At 44.3% G+C, this 20,575-nt stretch overlaps 1 protein-coding gene across 1 annotated transcript in view; it reads left to right on the plus strand.

Moving 5' to 3' along the window:
• DHX37 (DEAH-box helicase 37) overlaps nucleotides 1-20,575 on the plus strand; it is a 1,097,190-nt gene that overhangs the window by 255,108 nt on the left and 821,507 nt on the right. Inside the window, exon 10 of the mRNA XM_044068525.1 lies at nucleotides 19,757-19,858. Within this exon, the coding sequence (XP_043924460.1) occupies nucleotides 19,757-19,858 (102 nt within the window). The remainder of the gene's footprint in view (nucleotides 1-19,756; nucleotides 19,859-20,575) is intronic.

Raw genomic sequence — 20,575 nt, forward strand, 5'->3', positions numbered from 1 at the left:
AAAGCTGCTCAAACACCTGGCCTTTGTAAAGTCCCTACTGATCTCCATAGGGTACACTATCAATGAAAAGAAATCCAAACTAGTACCCACCCATAGGATTATATTCCTGGGAGCAAGCCTGGACACAACCTCCGAGATGGCATTCCTTACACCAGAAAAGCAAACTTACCTGACAACCTACTTCTCTCAACTAGCCACGAGACCCCAGTTATCTGCAAGGAAACCCTGCAAGCTCTGGGGTTCATGGCATCTTGCATTCTACTCATTCCATATGCCAGAATGCATATGATGAAACTTCAGTGGTACTTAAAAAGCCTTTGGTGTCAACACTCTCAAGACCTGGAAACTCTTATACCATTGATACCTTGCCTAAGGAAAGATTTTCTTTGGTGTGTAGCAGCATGCTCCCACTACAAGGGACTACCTTTCTCACCACCCAGACCCTCACCACAGACGCATCAGACTATGCCTGGGGTGCACACCTGGATGGCAGGTGCATACAGGGCCATTGGAGCCCACAACAAATCCATCTGCACATCAGCCAAAAAGAGATGTTAGCTGTCCTGCATGCATTGACAGCTTTCAAGCCCCTTCTACCCCCAGGGTTCTTGTGATCAAAACAGACAACACAACTGTGATGTGGTATATCAACAAGCAGGGAGGGACTCACTCCTACCCTCTTTGTAGGCTGGCCGTGACCCTTTGGCACACAGCCTCAGCCATGGAACTCCACATGTAAGCAGAATTCCTACCAGGATGTTCTTAGTGTTTCACTGTTGCAGTCATTACATTTGGGTAATCTGCTGGCAGGTTGCCCTCAGTTGGCCTGAATAACAAAGTCTTGGGTCCTGCGTCGGTTGCTGTTTCCTCTTCCATGATGTCAGGTCGTCAGGGCGAACTGCTTCTGCAATTTTTGTTTTCGAGTTTCAGAACTGAAGTCTTCAAACTAAAGCTAAGTACCCCGTTGGGGAAACTTTTTCTTGCTCCTTACCGATGTCAGTAAAAGTTAATAATTGCATTACTTGTGGGAAGCAAATACCTCATAAGGATTTTCATTCGTACTGTATTCCTTGCCTAGGCCCTGATCACAAAGTGCCTTGCTGTCGGTTTTGTGCTAAATTTAACCAACGCACTATTAAGCGCCTGTATATTTTTTCTTCTAAATATTTTGGTTCAAGATTTAACTATCCTGAAATGTCGTCAGTTAGCAATCCGACCGGAGTTCACAAAAAACGCAAGGAAAAAGACAGAGACAGACCGGCGAGGTCCAAAACCGACGACGAAGCTTCTCCTAAGCCAGTCGCCGGATCACCAGTAATCAGTGAGGCACTTTCGCAGCCCTTGATGCCTGCTACTTTTGATTCGCAAGCCTTTACCAAGACCCATTCATAGTCTGGTATGCCGCGAGATTCTGCAAGTATTGAACCCACGGATGTCTGTCCCTTGGATGGGTCTGGAGCCACTGAGCAGGCACCGGCTTCTGAGGATGTTTTCAGGCCTCAACATTTGTATATTAAACCGACGCTATCATCAAAAACAAGGCCAAAATCTACTTCTGTGTCTAAAACACTGATGCATGAGCCACGTGCTCAGGCCCCTATGCCTAAAAAACAAATGTTCAAAATGGCTGAGGATTTAATCACCTTGATCAGGGGTTCCCAACCCCCTCCTGCTGAGAGGCCTAGGCAAGGTGCTGATAATGAATCTACAGATCAGGTTTCCATTTCTTCTGATCAGGAATTTTCTATTCCACCTTATGAGGACTCTGATGCAGAGGAATCCATCCCTTCTGCTTCTCCTCCTGAGGATTACTGTTTTGGAGAGACTTTGCATACTTTAAGGGAACATTTACATTGGGAGAGTCAGGACTTCTCAGAATCCAAAAAGAGGCTTAGGGATTTTCTTCTTCCTCAGCATAGGCCATTGGCAATACCTCCTGTATTAGATATTGTTGATATTTTCTTGGAATCAAGCATGGCTCCTGATTCCCTGCCTCCGGCTCCTAGTAAGCCAGACAGATATTACAGGGTTTCCTGACTCCCACAAATTTATTTTCAAAAATCCTGCTGCTGACCCTGAAATTATTTCTCAGGGTCCCAAGGGTGTTAAGGCTTCTACAGCCAAAAATCTTACCCCTTCAGATAGAGACTCCAGGGTGCTGGATAGATGGGAAAAGAAGGTTTATATGTCTGCAACCTTGGCAATCTGGGCTTTAAACTGCCAGTTTCATATGCTTAAATATCAACAGCATGTTATGGGCTTACTGAAACCGAAAATGATGTTGATTTTTGATTGTGGGGAAAATAAAGAATTACAGGATTTATTGCATACAGCAGAACAGGTTGGAAAGCATACTTTGCAATGTGGATTTGATTCCTTGGAGGCTCTTGCAGTGCTGCCATAACTGGATCTGTGATAAGAAGGCATGCTTGGCTCAAGGAGCAAAATCTGCCTGATCATGTTAAAGCTAAATTGTTGGATGCTCCTTTACAGCAGGACAGTCTGTTTGGTAATAAGGCAGAAGAGGTTTTAAAAAAGCTGGAAGACAAAGCTAAATCTATGCAAACTGTAAAAGATTTCTTGCAAGTGCAGCCACCCAGGTTCAGTAGACACTGGCCTACTAAGAATTGGTCCTTTCCTGTGTCCAACAGAGCCACTCAGGCCAAACCCAGACGCTCCAAAGGCTTCAGGTTTCAACCACAAGGAACTTGCAGGTCAAAACAATGGGGTGCTTCCACCTCCAAATCAGGAGGTAACAAAGCACAACCCTACAGTAAACAGTCTCAATGACTTTCCTCTGCCATCTCCAAGCACTTATCTTTTGGCAGCCCCTTTGGGGGGAAAACTAGCACTTCATACTCAAAATTGGCATTTAATTACCCAGGACAAGTGGGTATTAAATATAGTATCCCAGGGGTACAGATTTCATTTCCACACGTTGCCAATTCCAAATGGATGGCCAGATCTGCCACCAAATCAGTGGGCAGAGACCCAGAAACAAGTCATGTCCCTCATGGATATGGGGGCTATTCAACCAGTGTCAGAAAAGGAAAAATTACAAGGATTTTATTCAAGACTTTTCCTGGTACCCAGAAAAGACAAATCATGGCGTCCAATTCTGGACTTATCCATTCTAAATACATTCCTGGACATTCCAAAATTCAAAATGCTGACTTTACAACAGCTACTGCCTATGCTAGGCAAGAATGCCTGGTTGGTAACTCTAGACTTAAAAGAGGCATACCTGCATATCCCAATAAGGGAATCTTGCAGAAGATACCTCCGCTTCAAAGCAGGCTATTTGCATTACCAATTCTCTGCACTGCCCTTTGGCTTACCTACTGCGCCCAGGGTCTTTACAAAGTGCCTGGCACCAGTAATTGCTTTTTGCTGACAAAGAAACATTCAAATTTATCCATATCTGTATGATTGTCTCATTCAGGCAGATGACAAGGACACTCTTCTTCAGCATCTGGCGTTTGTAAAAAGGCTTCTAGCATGCCTAGGGTACACCATAAACGAAAAGAAATCACAACTGGTACCCTCTCAAATAATTACATTCCTGGGTGCAAGCTTGAATACAACTGCCCAGATGGCTTACCTCATGCCAAACAAACAAATTCAATTGACAACATACTTCAAACAAGTGGCAACAAAAACCCAGCTATCTGCAAGACAAATTCTGCAGGCTTTGGGGTTCATGGCATCCTGCGTTCTTCTAATTCCATATGCGAGACTGCATATGAGGAAACTTCAGTGGTACATAAGCTTATAGGTTCATAGGTTCATACTAGGCTATTTGCCCTAGGGCATTTATAAGCCTAGCCAGAATGTGTTTGGCTTTCGCCACCCATTTTAAATTTATTTTGCTATGCCCTTTTTCGAGGTTAATATACTGTGCCTCTGTCTAACAGTGACACAGAAGTGATACCCGGGGTAAACCTACGATCTCCCATCCACTCATCAAGATTCCTCTTGAAGAGAGTCAATGAGGGACTCTGCCTAACCTGGACTGGGATTTTATTCCAGAGTGAAGGGAGCCTCTGAGTTATGAATCTGTCCCTCCAGCATGTCCTATTTATTTCAGTGCTGAGGTTCAAGTCTCTCGGCGTAGCTCGATGGGATTTGGATTTTCTGAGGTGCAGCATGTCCATTAATTCCGGGTTGGACATGGCTTTATATGTCAGGCACAGATTGCCTCTGAACAGGCGGTATGCCACTGAGTAGAGCTGGAGTTTCTTTAACCGGGCAGCATATGGCATCTGTTTGAGCCCTTTGATCCTCTTGGTGAGGTACTTTTGGGGTCTTTCCAGTTGCTGCAGGTGTCTGGTAAGGTACATCCCAAAAGAGGCATTGTACTCAATTATGGGCCTGATGAGGGATGAGTAAAGAGGCACGATGACGTCCCCTGATCTAGATGTGAATCCCTTCATGATTAGGTGGGCTATATAAAATGTTTTTCTAACCACTTTGGCCACGTGGTTGTCAAATGAGAGATTGCTATCAACTTGGGTCCCCAGGTCCCTAATTACTTCTTCTGTACTTAATGGATTACCACCTATGTGGTAATTTGTGGGCACTTTGTTTTTGCCAAAGGGGATGACTATACACTTTTTGGCATTTAGCTTGAGGCCATGGCTCTGGCACCAGTTGTCTGATGTTCTTCATCTCACATTGCTGCAGTCCTTACATATGGGTAGTCCGCTGTCCTCGATCGGCCCGAATACCAAAGTATTAGGCTGACGTCGGTCAAGGCGCTCAGAACTGACATCAGAACGTCAGGGTACAAAAGCGCATGACCGACGTCATATCCTCAGTCTTTTTTGCCGCATGGTCCGATGCAGAAGCAGCGTTGCAAGTGCCGTTCGGCGTTCTGAAATTTTTCGAGTTCGGAGTTTCAGACCGAATCCAAGTTGGCTAAGTACCCCGTTGGGGAATATTTTGTTTTTTTCTTGCCTCAGTTTATTACCGGATGTCAGAAAAAGTGAATAATTGTATTTCTTGTGGGAAACAGATACCGCATAGGGATTATCATTCTTTGTGCATTCCTTGTTTGGGGCCTGAGCACGACGTAGTCGGGTGTCGCTTTTGTGCTAGGTTTAATAAGCGCACCATTAAACGAAGGTTGGATTGTGCTAGGCTGGTCTTCGGTAAGCGGTGCAATTATACTATGCCGTCGGATACTCCGACGCCCGCTTCCACGAAGAAGCGCAAAGACAAAGCGGTTAAACCCAGGCAAGATGAGTCGTCCGTTCCGGACGCCGGTTCTTTAGAGGCTTCAGTGGAACCGGTGGTTCCGACGGAGGCTTCTCTGGAGTCTCAGGGGGAGACTTTGATTTTGCAGGATGTGGCCTCTCAAGAGGCAGGTCAGGCTGAGGGGGCTTCTCAGGTTTCTGTACTCCCCTCCCTTCCCAGGGTGGTTAGGTCTTCTTCTGTTTCCAAGGCTTCTTCCAGAGGCAGACCAGGTTTATCTTCTGTTGGTGTCAGTCCTAGTTCAGCAGGGTCTGTGCCTAAGAAGCACATGCTTAAAATGGCAGAAGATTTGATTACTCTGATTAGAGGTTCTATGCCCCCTCCTGATAAGAGGCCTAGGGTGGAGCCAGAGTTGGAAAGTTTTGAACAGGCTTCAGATGATTCAGAGTCTTCGGCTGAAGACTTGCAGGAATTCACTCCTTATTCTGATTCTGATGCAGAAGATTCCACTCCTTCTGCTTCTCCTCCAGAGGATTTTTCTTTTTCAGAGACACTTCATTCTATGAGGGAACATTTTAAGTGGGAAGGTCAGGACTTCTCTGACTCACGGAAAAGGCTTAGGGAATTTTTGTTTTTACCTCAGCATAGGCCCTTAGCTATACCCCCTGTTCTGGATGTTGTGCAAGATGTGTTTTCAGAGGCTTCACTTAATCCTGATTCTCTGCCTCCTGCGCCAGTTAAACCGGATAGGTATTATAGGGTGCCTGAGGCTCATAAATATCTCTATAAGAGTCCTAGGGCGGACCCAGAAACTATTAGCCAGGGACCTAAGGGTGTCTGGGCATCTGTTGTAAAGAATCCAGTTCCTCTAGATAAAGAGGCTGGAGCTTTGGATAGATGGGGAAAGAAGGTCTATACCTCTTCTACTTTAGCAATGAGGGCTTTGAATTGCCAGTTTCATATGTTGAAATATCAGAATTTTCTTCTTTCTCAATTGAAATCTAAGGTGGATGCTCTGGCAGAAGGCATTGAGTGTAAAGAATTACAAGATTTGGTACATGTCTCTGAACAGGTGGGTAAGCATTCTTTACAGTGTGGTTTTGATGCTTTGCAGGCCTCTTCTAGGGTGGCTGCCACTGGTTCAGTTCTTCGCAGGCACGCCTGGCTTAAGGATCAGAATTTATCTGACCATGTTAAGACAAGGATTTTGGATGCTCCTTTACAGTCTGAAGTGTTGTTTGGTCCACCTGTGGAGTCAGTCTTGAAGAAAATGGAAGACAAGGCTAAGTCTATGCAGACTGTTAAAGATTTTTTGCAGGTTCAGCCTCCGAAGTTTAGTAGAAATTGGCCTGCTAAGGGGTGGACGTATCCTTCCTCTGATTCTCAGTCTAGGGGTAGATCTAGACATGGTAGGGGCAGAGCTCAGAGTACCTTCAGACCTAGAACATGGAGTTCACCTGCACAATCTTCGAGTGAGGGCAGGGGCCAGTCCTTTCGTAAACAGGCCCAATGACCTACTTTTTCAGCTGCCAGATCCTTCTTGCCTGGCAGCACCTTTGGGAGGAAGGTTGGCACTCTTCAAGGAAAATTGGCTTTTAATTACCCAGGACAAATGGGTATTGGATATCATACACCAAGGTTACAAGTTTTATTTCCATACCTTGCCTCCTTTCAAAGGCATGCCAGACGTTCCTCCTCAGCAAAGACTGGAGGCTCACAAACAGATTTCTCTACTACTTCAAATAGGAGCTGTACAACCGGTCCCTCTGTCAGAAGTGGGCCTAGGATTTTATTCTCGCCTGTTTCTAGTACCAAAGAAAGGGAACACGTGGAGACCAATTTTGGATTTATCTATCCTCAACACATATCTGGACATTCCAAAGTTCAAAATGTTGACGTTACAACAGCTTTTACCTCTGCTGGGCAAAGATCACTGGATGGTGACTCTGGATCTCACAGAAGCTTACCTTCATGTTCCTATCAGGCCCAGTTGCAGGAAGTATCTGCGTTTTCGGACTGGGACTTTTCATTATCAGTTCTCTGCATTGCCCTTTGGCTTATCTACTGCACCCAGAGTGTTCACGAAGGTTCTGGCTCCAGTGATAGCCTTCTTCAGGCTAAGAGGAATACAAATTTATCCTTATTTGGACGATTGCCTGATTCTGGCTCAAGAAAAGGACGAACTTCTTCATCATTTACAGTATGTGATGGCAGTGTTAAGATGCCTAGGGTACTCTGTGAACGAAATAAAGTCCAGTCTAGTACCCTCTCAGGACATGTGCTTTCTGGGTGTGAGACTGAATACAGCATCCCAGATGGCCTTTTTGACCCCGGACAAACAAAAGAATCTTTCTCTTTATTTCCATCAATTGTCTCGTCAGTCCAGGCTGACTGCAAGGACAGTCCTTCAAGCCTTGGGGTTCATGGCATCTTGTATTATGGTACTTCCCAATGCCAAACTGCATATGAGGAAGCTACAATGGTATCTCAAAAATGTATGGACGCAACACTGCCAAGATATGGACACTGTCATTCAGATAATACCTTGCATTCAAAAGGAATTTTTGTGGTGGGCTCAGGAATGTCACCTAAACAAGGGACTCTCTGTGACCCGACCAGAGGCGAGTCAGATTCTAACGACAGATGCCTCAGACAAAGCTTGGGGAGCCCATCTAAATGGAAAATGGGTACAAGACACGTGGCCTGCCAGACTTCAACATTTACATATCAACTTGAAGGAGATGTTAGCAGTCCAATTTGCATTGATATCTTTCAAGGATTTACTTCTTCCAGGGCAGGTGTTGATTCAAACAGACAACACAACTGTCATGTGGTACATCAACAAGCAAGGGGACACATTCATACCCTCTATGCAGACAAGCAATGATTTTGTGGGAGACTGCTCTCAGTTTACAGCTAAATCTTCAGGCAAGGTTTCTGCTAGGAGCACAGAACTCCTTAGCAGATGTGTTGAGCAGACAAATAATGGATCCCCACGAGTGGAAATTGGATCCTCATGTATTTCAAAAATTGACAGTGTTATGGGGAACTCCAGACATAGATCTGTTCGCTTCTCCACTGAATTACCAGTTGCCAAAGTTTTGCACAAAAAGGTTTCATCCCACAGCTTGGAAAGTAGATGCTCTATCGTTCAATTGGAGCAATCTTCACGTGTATGCCTTTCCACCACTGCCTCTCCTCCCAAGGGTACTCCTGAAGGTCAGACAGGACAAGCCAACCATGATTTTAATAGCTCCGGATTGGCCTCGACAGCACTGGTACCCACTACTGAGAAGTTTGGTACGGGAGCCTCCATGACCTTTGCCTTCGATTCCACACCTGCTGTCTCAGGAGAACAGTCATTTACTCAATGTCAAACTTCAGTCTCTGCATCTAACAGCCTGGCATATTCTGTTCTAGACCCCGGAGGGTCTCAGCTTCCACAACAAGTTTTGAATGTTATTTTGGAGGCCAGAAGGCCTAGTACAAGGAAAGTTTACGCTGATAAATGGAGGATATTTTTAATTTGGAGTACAGCAAAGGACTTTGATGTTTCTAAACCTAATTTAAGTGTTTCTCTTCAATACCTTACTGAGTTATTGGACAAAGGTTTGTCCTTCTCCTCTATAAAGGTTCATGCTGCAGCAATTTCTGCTCACTATGACTGTGACCCACCATTATATTCTCATCCTTTGTTTAAGCAATTCCTTAGAGGGATAAAGAACATAAGACCCCCACGTAGAGCTCCTACTCCTGCTTGGGATCTCAATTTTGTGTTGGAGAAACTCACTCTACAACCTTTTGAGCCTGCAGCTACTGCCGAATTGAAGTTTTTATCATGGAAGACTGCTTTTTTGTTGGCCATTACCTCTGCGAGAAGGGTTTCTGAATTACAGGCCCTTATGGCAGTTGAGCCTTTCCTGATTTTTCATAAGGATAGGGTATCTTTGCGTACAAATCCTACCTTTATGCCTAAAGTGGTTTCTAGTGTGGCCTTAAACCAAACTATTCATTTGCCTACTTTCTATGCAAACCCCCAAAATAAAGGGGAAAAGATTTTGCACACTTTGGATATACACAGACAGTTGCGATATTATTTGAGCAGAACTAAAGGGTTCAGGCAGTCTCAGCAGCTGTTTGTTTCTTTTGCTTTGGGTTCTCAGGGCAAACCTGTTTCAAAACAAACTATTTCTAAGTGGATTGGTTTTTGTATTGCTTTCTGTTATTCCCATCATGGTAAGGAGATTCCAGCTGGGATCAGACCTCATTCCACTAGAGCTACTGCCACTTCTACAGCTTTTTTAAGGGGGGTGGCTACTAAAGATATTTTGGAAGCAGCTACTTGGAGTTCAGTGCATACTTTCTCTAAGCATTACCACCTTCCACTTTACTCTAAATCTAGGGCTGGATTTGCCACTGCAATTTTACAGGGCATTTTGGCAGCCCCTAATGCTTTATAGTTTTGCCATCCTCCCTTACCTCTGCTTTGGGATTCTACCCATATGTAAGGACTGCAGCAATGTGAGATGAAGAACATAGTACAGTTTTGTACCTACCATAAATGTAGATGTTCGAAGATCCACACTGCTGCAGTCCAATTTACCCTCCCTCCTTCCCCTCTGTAGTTTGAGGTGGTTGTGTGGTTTGGGTTGTAAATATTGTAAATTTTGTTAGTGCAGGGGTGGTTGGATGTTCTTTTCTGTTTTTTGGCTTTGGCCTTTCTTTTTAGGGCCTTCTGACATCTGGGGCAAGAAAAGACTGAGGATATGACGTCGGTCATGTGCTTTTGTACCCTGACGTTCTGATGTCAGTTCTGAGCGCCTTGACCAACGTCAGCCTAATACTTTGGTATTCGGGCCGATCGAGGACAGCGGACTACCCATATGTAAGGACTGCAGCAATGTGGATCTTCGAACATCTACATTTATGGTAGGTACAAAACTGTACTTTTCTATGAGGCCCTTTTGGAGGATGCTTGTGTTGACTGGAGAGTCGATTATGGCGCCCAGTTTGCAGTCATCTGCGAACTTGGTCAGCCACAGTCCTTCCGTGTTGGCCTGTACCTCCAAGAAATATATACCGAACAAGAGAGGTCCCAGGACTGAGCCTTGTGGGACACCACTTGTAACTGGTTTGGAATCTGACATGGCTCCAGCAATTCTAACCATGTGGGTTCTGTCCTTGAGCCAGTTTGCAATCCATCTAGTGACATAGGGGTTTATATTTAAGCTGGTGAGCTTATCTATAATGCCTGAGTGGGGTATTGTATCGAAGGCTTTTGCGAGGTCCAGGTAGGCTGTGTGGACCACCTTCCCCTCGTCAATGGCCTTGGTGACTGTTTCAAAGAAATCAACCAGGTTTAAGAGGCAGGATCTGCCCTTAACAAAGCCGAACTGGGTAGGATCCAGTGATTGTAGGTCCCCAACATCCTTATTTATGAGGTCCATGATGATCCTTTCCATAGCCTTGCAGACCAAGCTAGTCAGGCTTATGGGGCGATAGTTTCCAGGATCCGTTGAGGCATCACCTTTATGGAGAGGGACCACTGTTGCTGTATGCCACTCTTTGGGCACATATCCTGTAGTAAGGCTGAGATTGAACAGTAGTTTTATGTTTGGGTTTAGCTCTTCTTGGAGTTCATGTAGGACACAGCCCGGGACACCATCTGGTCCCACTGCTGCTGTGTTTTTTGCTTTGGAGAGGGCGGCTCTTACCTGAGCATCTGAGATGTCAGGGGGGCAGCACTCTGCTGGGATAGATATTTGCCCTTTTGGTGGGGAGGGGGAGAAGTTTGCTCTGAACCTGTCAGCTAGGATGTTGGCAATGTCTGTGGGTTCGGTGTATTTTTTGTCATTTTGGACTAATTCTGAGCATATCTGGGAATTACCACCCAGGTTCCTAACATAACTAAAGAAAACCTTGTGATTATCCTTAGTGTCCTGTGCAATTTTTCTCTCGAAGCTGGCCTTAGACAATTTTATGTGTGCCCGTAGTTTTTTGCTAATACTGATCAGTGATGTCTTCCCTTTTTGGGATTTTGCTCTATCATTTAGTAGCTTCCTCCTTCTATTGTATAGTTTGTTTATGGCTGGGGTCCACCAGACAGGACGTCTGCCTTTGGAGGATTGGGTCTTGGTTTTATTTGGGATCGCATGATCCATGCATTCCTGAAGGTGTTCATAGAATGCGTTTATAAAGGATTCTGCGGTCTGGGCCGCATTTTCCACAGGCCCGGGGGCTTTGAAGGATTCCACCTCAGTTTTGAGGAGTGTGAAATTTGCTTTAGAGACGTTTATCACTGTGGTTTTCTGGGCAGGGGGTGGGGTCGGGATGTGAATATCCAGTGAGATTAGTTTATGGTCTGATCTTACCAGTGAGGGATACACTTCTGGTCTGGAGCATAGAGTCCCCATGTTGGTGATGATCAGGTCCAGTATGTTTTCCCCTCTTGTGGGAGTGGTAACAAGTTGTTCCATAGCATTTGAGTTTATAAATTCTAGGAACCTTTGGGCTAGGGTGTTGGAGCTAGAGTAATGCTCCCAGTCTATGTTTGGGTAGTTGAAGTCGCCCAATATAATGGTGTTTGGAGAGACCTTCATATTTTCCAGTGTTCTCAGGAAGGCCGAGTGGGGTTCCTGGGTTTGGGAGGGTGGTCTGTAGCAGGCTATAAACTGGAAGGCAGTTTTACCCACTGTTAGTTGCACATGGATATGGAGTCAACATTATCACTGCCTGGAAACATTGATTCCTCTCATTCCCTGCCTGCAACAGGAGTTCCTTTGGTGGGTAGAGGCATGTCACCAAAACAAGGGACTGTCATTCACTCTACCCCCTGCCACCCAAACCCTAACTACAGATGCATCAGACTATGCTTGGTGGGCCCATCTGGCAGGGAGATGCATTCAGGGCAATTGGAGCTCAAACCAAATGCATCTACATATCAACCAGAAAGAAGTGCTAGCTATACGGAATGCTCTGTCAGCCTTCAAGGACTTCTTTCATCCAGGACAACTACTGATAAAGTCGGACAACACCACAGTTATGTGGTACATAAACAAGCAACGGGGTACCCACTCCTACCCCTTTCGCTGACTGGCCATGGCCTTGTGGAACACAGCCTTGACTTACCAAATACATCTTCAAGCTTAATTCCTGCCAGGAAAGCAAAATACTCTGGTAGACGACCTAAGCAGAAATCTTATGGACCCGCACGAATGGAAACTGGATCCACAAATCTTCAGCATGTTAACATGAAAATGGGGGAGCCCAGACATAGATCTGTTTGCCTCTCCCCAAAACTATCAGTTGGACAAATTCTGCACAAGAACTCATCACAGAAAAGCATGGAAAGTGGATATCGTTCAGTTGGAAAAACCTATCATCCTATGCCTTTCCCCCTCTGCCTCTACTCTCCAAGGTCTTACCAAAAGACAGGAAAAACCAAAAATGATTCTAATTGCTCCGGACTGGCCTCGCTAACACTGATACCCGCTTCTAAGGAATATGTCACACCTTCCTCCGTGGTACTTGCCTCAAACATCTCACCTATTGTCTCAGCAGAACTATCAAATTCTGCACACTCAGCTCCAAACTCTGAATCTTGCAGCATGGCTAATCAACTAATTTCACCAATCACATCTCTCAGTAAACCTGTGATGGATGTCATTTTGGAGGTCGGAAGGCCTAGTACTAGAAAATCTTATGCTGATAAATGGAAGAGATTCTGCGCTTGGAACCAAGCACAAGGAATAGACACAGCAAAGCCCGATATTCCTCAGATTTTGCAATACTTAACCGAGATGCTTCACAAGGGCCTATCTTTTTCTCCAATAAAAATCCATGCCTCTGCCATCTCGGCTCATTACAACACAGAAACTCCCCTCTTTTCTCATTCCCTGCTAAAACAGTACCTCAGAGGGGCCAAAACTTTAAGGCCTCCCAGGGAGTGCCAACTCCTGCATGAGACCTCAATTTTGTGCTGGAAAAACTCACCCTACCTCCTTTTGAACCAGCAGCTACTGTGGATATAAAATGTCTTTCTTGGAAGACAGCCTTTCTTTTGGCAGTCACTTCAGCTAGAAGGGTTTCAGAACTACAAGCTGTCATGGCAGTGGAGCCTTTCATTATCTTTTACCCGGATAGGGTGGCCCTCAGGACCAATCCTTATTTTATGCCTAAGGTGGTATCCAGTGTGGCTCTTAACCAGACCATTCACCTGCCAACTTTTTCCCAAATCCGCAGAACAAGGTGGAGCAGATTCTGCATTCATTGGATGTACACAGACAACTAAGATTCTACTTAAATAGGACAAAATCTTTAAGAAAGTCTGAGCAACTACTGGTGGCATTTGCTGCAGGAACAGAGGTGAATGCTATATCAAAGCAGACTATTTCTAAATGGATAGGCCATTGTATTAGTTTCTGCTACTTGCACCATGATAAACCTGTGCCCAAGGGGATCAGATCCCATTCCACCAGGGCTGCTTCTACTTCAGCAGCTTTTCTCAGAGGTGTTCCTACCAGAGACATTCTAGAAGCCGCTACTTGGAGCTCAGTTCATACATTCACAAAGCGTTACCATTTACCTCTCTTTTCTAAATCCAGGGCAGGCTTTGCCACTGCAGTCCTGCAGGGCCTTATAGCTGCTTCTAATGCTGCTTAATTCCATCCTCCCATCCATAGCTTTGGGATTCTATCCAAATGTAATGACTGCAACAATGAAACACGAAGAACATAGTACAGTTGTGTACACTTACCATAAATGTAGATGTTCGAGTGTATTCACTGTTGCAGTCCGGTTACCCACCCAACAGCCCCCTTTCTTTTCTATTATCATACCTCTTCTTTTCTTCACTGTGCTCAAAAGCCTTTGTGGTGTATTTGTTTTTTAGTTGAAGGTAAATTTTGTGTGTTCTAAAGTGCATGTATGTATATAGTTATATATATATTTTTGCTCCCCATTTGGGGGGCACCTGACATCTGGGGCAAGAAAAACAGATTAAAATGGCATTGGTTGCATGTTTTATACCCCCGACGTCATGGAAGAAGAGACCGCCACCAACGCAGGACCCAAGACTTTGTTATTCAGGCCGACTGAGGGCAACCTGCCAGTAGATTACCCAAATGTAATGACTGCAACAGTGAATACATTCGAACATCTACATTTATGGTAAGTGTAGACAACTGTACTTTCTCTAAACTCGCTGGAAGACCACTTAAACAGAAATCTTCTGGACCCACACGAGTGGCAGCTAGACAAAAGAACATTTAACCTAATAACTCAGAAATGGGGCACACCGAAGGTCGACCCCTTTACCTCCCACACCAACCATCAGCTCACCAAGTTCTGCACCAGAGAACATCACTGCATGGTTTGGAAAGTGGATGCCCTTTTCTTCCTTTGGGTCAGTCTATCGGTCTATGCCTTTCCTCCACTACCTCTCATCACCAGGGTACTGCTCAAAATAAGGGAGGAAAAAACAAGGACAATTCTTATTGCTCCAGACTGGCCTCGCCAGCACTGGTACCCACTGCTGCGCAGCCTGTCCCCACTGCCACCATGGCATCTCACTCAGACCCCATCCCTCCTGACCCAGAGGGAAGGATAATTCATGCATACCCAATTGCAGACCCTCAATTTGGCAGCCTGGCTAATTCCCTGACCACTGATCAATCTGCCAACTTCCGTAAACAGGTTCTAGATGTTATATGTGAGGCTAGATGCCCTAGCACTAGAAAATCTTATGCTGACAAATGAAAAAGGTTCTGCACCTGGATTCAGGCTAAGGGAGCCAATACGACACAGCCCTCCCTACCACTTATCCTGGATTACCTAGCTGACCTACAACACAGTGGTCTCTCCTTTTCCTCTATTATTCATGGCTCTGCTATCTCTGCTCATTTCCACACTGAGCAGCCCCTGTTCTCTCGCCCTCTGATCAAACAATTCCTAAGACGGGCTAGCAACATGAGTCCACCCAGAAGAGCACCTACCCTAGCTTGGGACCTTAACTATGTGTTGGAAAAGCTCACCCTGCCCCCCTTTGAACCAGCATCTTCAGCAGAGGTAACATTTCTCTCCTGGAAGACAGCTTTTCTTCTGGCCATCACTTCAGCCAGAAGAGTCTTTGAGCTACAGGCACTCATGGCTGTGGAGCCCTTTATCATTTTCCATGCTGGCAGGGTTTCCCTCAGGAGTAACCCATCCTTTATGCCCCAAGTGGTGTCCAGTGTGGCTCTCAACCAAACCATTAATTTGCCCACATTTTCCCTAACCCACAAAACAAGGGGGAAAGGATCCTGCACTCTCTATATGTGCACAGACAGCTCATATTCTATCTAGACAGGACTAAATCATTCAGAAAGTCAGAGTGATTACTGGTTAGCTTTGCTGCAGGGGCAGAGGGCAAAGCCATCTCCAAACAAACATTTCCAAATGGATAGCACTGCATCCATTTCTGTTGCAAGCAACATGGAAAACCTCCCCCTAAGGGGGTCAGGACTCGCTTCAGCAGAGCAGCCACCACTTTTGCAGCTTTCCTCAGAGGAGTCCCCACCAGGGACATCCTGGAGGCTGCCACCTGGACATCTGTTCACACTTTCAGCAAGCATTACCATCTGCCTGTCTTCTCCAAATCCAGGACAGGCTTTGCCCTGCAGTCTTGCAGGGCAACCTAGACAGCCCCTAGTCTCCTTGATTGCATCCACCCTTTCCCTCAGCTTTGAGAATCAACCCAAATGTGATGACTGCAGCAGTGAAACATGAAGAACATAGTACAGTTGTGTACACTTACCAGAAATGTAGATGCTGGAGTGTGTTTACTGTTGCAGTCTTGGTTTCCCTCTCTCCACCCCCTCTTCTTTCTGTCTCTCTCTCACTCTCTCTGTCTCTCTCTCTCTCCTTACAAGGAACTTTTTGGTTATTTACTTTCTACTGGTGGGGTTCTTCCAACATAACCTGGCTCCCACTTGGGGGTTCCTGACAGGGCAAGAAAAACTGATGTAATGGCATCGGCTATCTTACTTTATACTACTGATGACCTGATGTCAGTCCCGAAGTGACAGCAAACGACGCAGAAATACTGAGCCTCTGGTATTTGGGCCAGCCGAGGGCTACCCTGGCAGGGATAACCCAAATGTGATGACTGCAACAGTGAATACACTAGAACATCTACATTTATGGTAAGTGTACACAACTGTACTTTTAGCACCTTAAAGTCCACTCCTAGGGTTTTCCAGCTTATTTTGAACATCATGTGCAAGTAACCAACTTAAGCACATCAGTGAAGTCTGGTTGCTTCTCAGCATCTGCCTCTTAACTTCTACCTTTATTCATTACTCTAATTATTTAGTCAGTGATGTCATTCAGATGCTTGGCATTACTTCCCCTTTAAAAACAGCTGTGTCTCCAGTCTTGTGCAGCCATGGATGCCACCTGCTAAACATTCAGTTCTTTGTATAGAAGATTTTTAGTTTGCTTAACCCCACCCAGCTATAGAGAAATCTGTGGTTTTCCACCTCTTCTTTACTTTTTCTTTTGTGAAGACTGATTACATCATTCTTTGTTGGAGATTTATTGGGTATAGCAATTTGTGGTGACTTCAGAATCTCCCTTTGTTCACTATGTATTCTGTTCTGTCCATAACATCACTCAACTTTTTATGCCATTTTAAAGGACCTTGTCATGTTATGAAATAGTTTTGTTCTCTTCCTTCATGGCTGTGTACTGACTGTGGTCCCGTAGCTTCTGTTTGCTTTAAGAGTACAGAACAGCAGCATTTCATTTATTGTTTTACTGTTGATGATTACTCACCTAGATCATGTCTGTAAAAGAGTAACCTGTAACCAGGTAACTGTAAAACGGAATATCAACTGAGTATTAAAATTTACCTTATTCTTTTCAAAGTGCCCTTCCAACCACCCTTCCTCTACTATTCTTTAATTTCAAGTCTTAACTGTACCACCATTTTCTTTACCCCGTTTTTACTAACTTTGCCCCCACTGTCTGTTGTCAGCTCCCTTGACACCAATCAGCACATTTATTCCCTGTCACTGGGGCAGGGGTTGACTAGGAAAGGTTATATTTCAGAGAGGCACTGGGAATGTTTTTGATTTTTAATTTTTCATCCCTAACCTCTCTGCATGCACTTAGCCCAGCTGCACATCCTCACCTCTATGCTGTGCTATCTGTGAAGGAAGTTTACTCACTTTCACAAAAGGAGTATTCTTCCTGCAGTCCCCCCCCCCCCCTGTATAAGGTTGTTTCTCAGATCTTTGCAGGGGAAACTACACCTTGGAGTGTGTTCACTCTCTCTACCGCCTTCCCAGGAAGATGAGTAGGCCACACCCCTTTGCTTCTCCCCATCCCTGACAGGCTCCACAAGTGCCATGGTCACTTATGGAATTCTGATCGCCTGGGTCTCATTCAGGGCTCCATCTCTCTGTGCCATGGACCCAGGCCCCTTTTTATCCTTTGTATACTAGCATGTGTTTGAAAACATTTTTAGGTAAAGTTGTTGGAGTATTGGTTCTTGTTCTGTTTATTTTTATGTTAAAAGTTCTGATCATTTTCATTCCTTTTCTTGTGTTTGTGGCTGCCCTGCCTTATCCTTCTCTTAGTTTTCCTTGTATTACTTGAGTGTTACCAAGTCCATCTCTTTTGTAATGCTTGATATTCATAGAGACTTGTTCATTCTGTTGTCTCTGTTTACTTGCATAATGTTAAGGTTTGTAGCCCTCTTCTTAATATGGCTAGTTTCAGGTGTGTCCATTTTGTGTGGGTAACCCTTCTATTGTCATTTCCTATCAAGGGATGTCTTCTGATATCTGGAACTCAACAATGTAGTTTTGTTCCGACTCCAGGCACTAGTGTGATTGTATGCATGAATGTTGATTCCATCTGAGCATTTTATCTCTGCCCTTGCAAGTGTTCCGCCACACTCCTACCTTTACCTTTCAGTGTACCAAGTATAAATTTGACCTGTAGTAGCATTTTGCAAGTGTAGGAGTCAGTTGTGTGAGCATCGTTGAATGTAAAAATGCACTCTAATAATTTTGTACAGGATTAAGTTCTCCTTTCTTGAAGGTGCAGTGGTCCCACATTGGGGAGCAGAGAGCAGGGTCCCCCCATGTAAAAGCTGAGCTCATATTGGACTTCTGAATGTGAAATTTTTTATTCAGTCAGAATTCAGTAGTAATGTCAGGGTGAATGGCATGTAACTGATAGTAACTGATACCATACACTATACGCTATACGCTACCTTAGGCAGAGTTCTAAGGCCCCTGTGTTAAGTAGCATTTCTGCAAGATCAATGTCAAACATTCTGTTTACATCTTCAACCCATCCCTTATTCTATACTGTTTATGTGTCCACTTAGGTTCCTTTTCGTGTGCTAAAATGTTGAGTGTCAGACTGTACTGATAAGTTATAATTGTGTTCCATGTGTCACCTTTTCACACGTCTGTGATTGTTTCCCCACTTATAGGCACCAGACCTTTAAAGTATTTGAAATCTGATTTTAGAGTGGCTCAAAAGTCAATGGAAATTAGTCCAGTCAAATGTTTCCTGTTTTTTTTTCTCCACTGTGCACTGATTTCATGCTTCCTTTATAACCAGCTCCCTGATATTTCTTTTTTGGAGGTTCCACACATCAACTGTGGCCTGGTTTAACCCATAGCAATGGGTTTTCTTTCCAGGGGAGTACCCACATAGGAAGAGTCATCACCTTCAGTGTGTGAGTTTGGGGCATCTGTCTGCCATGCATCTCTAAGTAGGACAAGGCAAGGAGCTGTTATGCTATGGCTTCATAACAGGCTTTACACTTGAGCTGTCTCCCCCCCCCTCCCCCAAGTGATGGTCTGGGCTGTCATCATATTAGTAGGTATGCACTGGAACTGCAAGGGAAACGACTTCACTTCCATAGTGACATCTCTCTCATTTTTACCACCAGAGATCATGCTGTGACCAGTGCCTCCAGCACACTCACCTCAGAAAAAAAGTAAGCCGGCAAATCAGAGTCCTTCAATTTCCTCCCTGCACCAGCTCTAATACGTACCCAAGCCACTGAGTAAAATCCGTTTGCCTGAGTGTCATAGAGTTTTCATTAAGTTCACTGTAGTTTGCAAACTTCATTTCTGAAGATATGGTGAGTTTTTGTTAGTAACATCAGTACTGTACAGAACTTACCTTCCTTTCTAAGGGTTGCTTCAGGCATTTGTTAGCATTGACTGGTACTATACCACCATCATAATTTCAAACCTAGTCAAAGATAACCGTTCACATTTTCTATTCTAGATGTTTACTTTGTTAGACTTGAGAACTAAATTAAAGTATTTTACATGGCTTTATTTTAAAATCTGATGTAGTATATGCACAAATGTTGCAGTGCTTTTTGAACTAGCAGAATTTTCATATTCATCACAACCCATAGGTGGAAGCTCTACAGCACTTTGTATAGTTACCCATGTTGTTTTAAGTGTTTGCTTTGTGTAAATTATTATAAAGTACATATGTAAAAGTTTTGTACTATATATAATATAATATTGTCTGCCTTTACCTCCTGCAGAAAGGACGACCATTGAAGCTGATTATCATGTCTGCTACGTTGCGGGTGGAGGACTTCACACAGAGCAAGAAGCTGTTTCCCATTACTCCTCCAGTTATAAAAGTAATTTTAAAATGTGTCAATAGGATGCTGTTTTAAATTCTAATTTCTGTAGTTGTAATGATAAAGACTGAGTTTGAATAGTTTGAAATGTTGAATTCAGACATATTGTCCCCACTATGTGAAGTAATACACAAGTGAAAGCAGTCATACACCAGTGCACTGGTAAGGCAAGCTATCTGTTTTCACTCTTAGTTTCAGTTTGAACTCATGCCACATGTCACACTTATGGGAAGAATGTCAGTCTCCTGTACTGGTGGAATGAGAAGCAGGGGTTCATTAATTTTGGGGGTGGAAGGATCTAAGTGCTCATTGTCAGGCTGCCACCTCTGGGCCCTAATTTTTTTTTTGTTTTGGTTTACATTTTTTGGTTTGGTTACTGCCCCCCACCCAGAAAAGTGCCATTTATCTGTACTCTGTATTTTTAGAGGGAGAAATATGTTTCATAAATATAAAAGGGGTCAGGACTATTTTTTTAGAAAGCACCTTTCCCTTCTCTCCCTCTGGGGCTGATAGGCTCAGAGTTTTCTTTTCTCTGTCCTTAGAACATGTGCATGCTTTCACATAACTACATCTGATTAGAGTGCTTTTCACTTCTACTGCGTGGCATATTTCTGGTACTACTCCCTGTCTCTAACACTTGAGTCATGTTCCTGGACAGCTCTCTGATGGTGCACATGCAATAAAACAAATTTCCCCTTTGGTGGGTGAGCCAGCACT

Source organism: Protopterus annectens, chromosome 4.part0, assembly GCF_019279795.1.
Source record: "Protopterus annectens isolate FY-2018-M chromosome 4.part0, PAN1.0, whole genome shotgun sequence".
Lineage (NCBI taxonomy): Eukaryota > Metazoa > Chordata > Ceratodontiformes > Protopteridae > Protopterus > Protopterus annectens.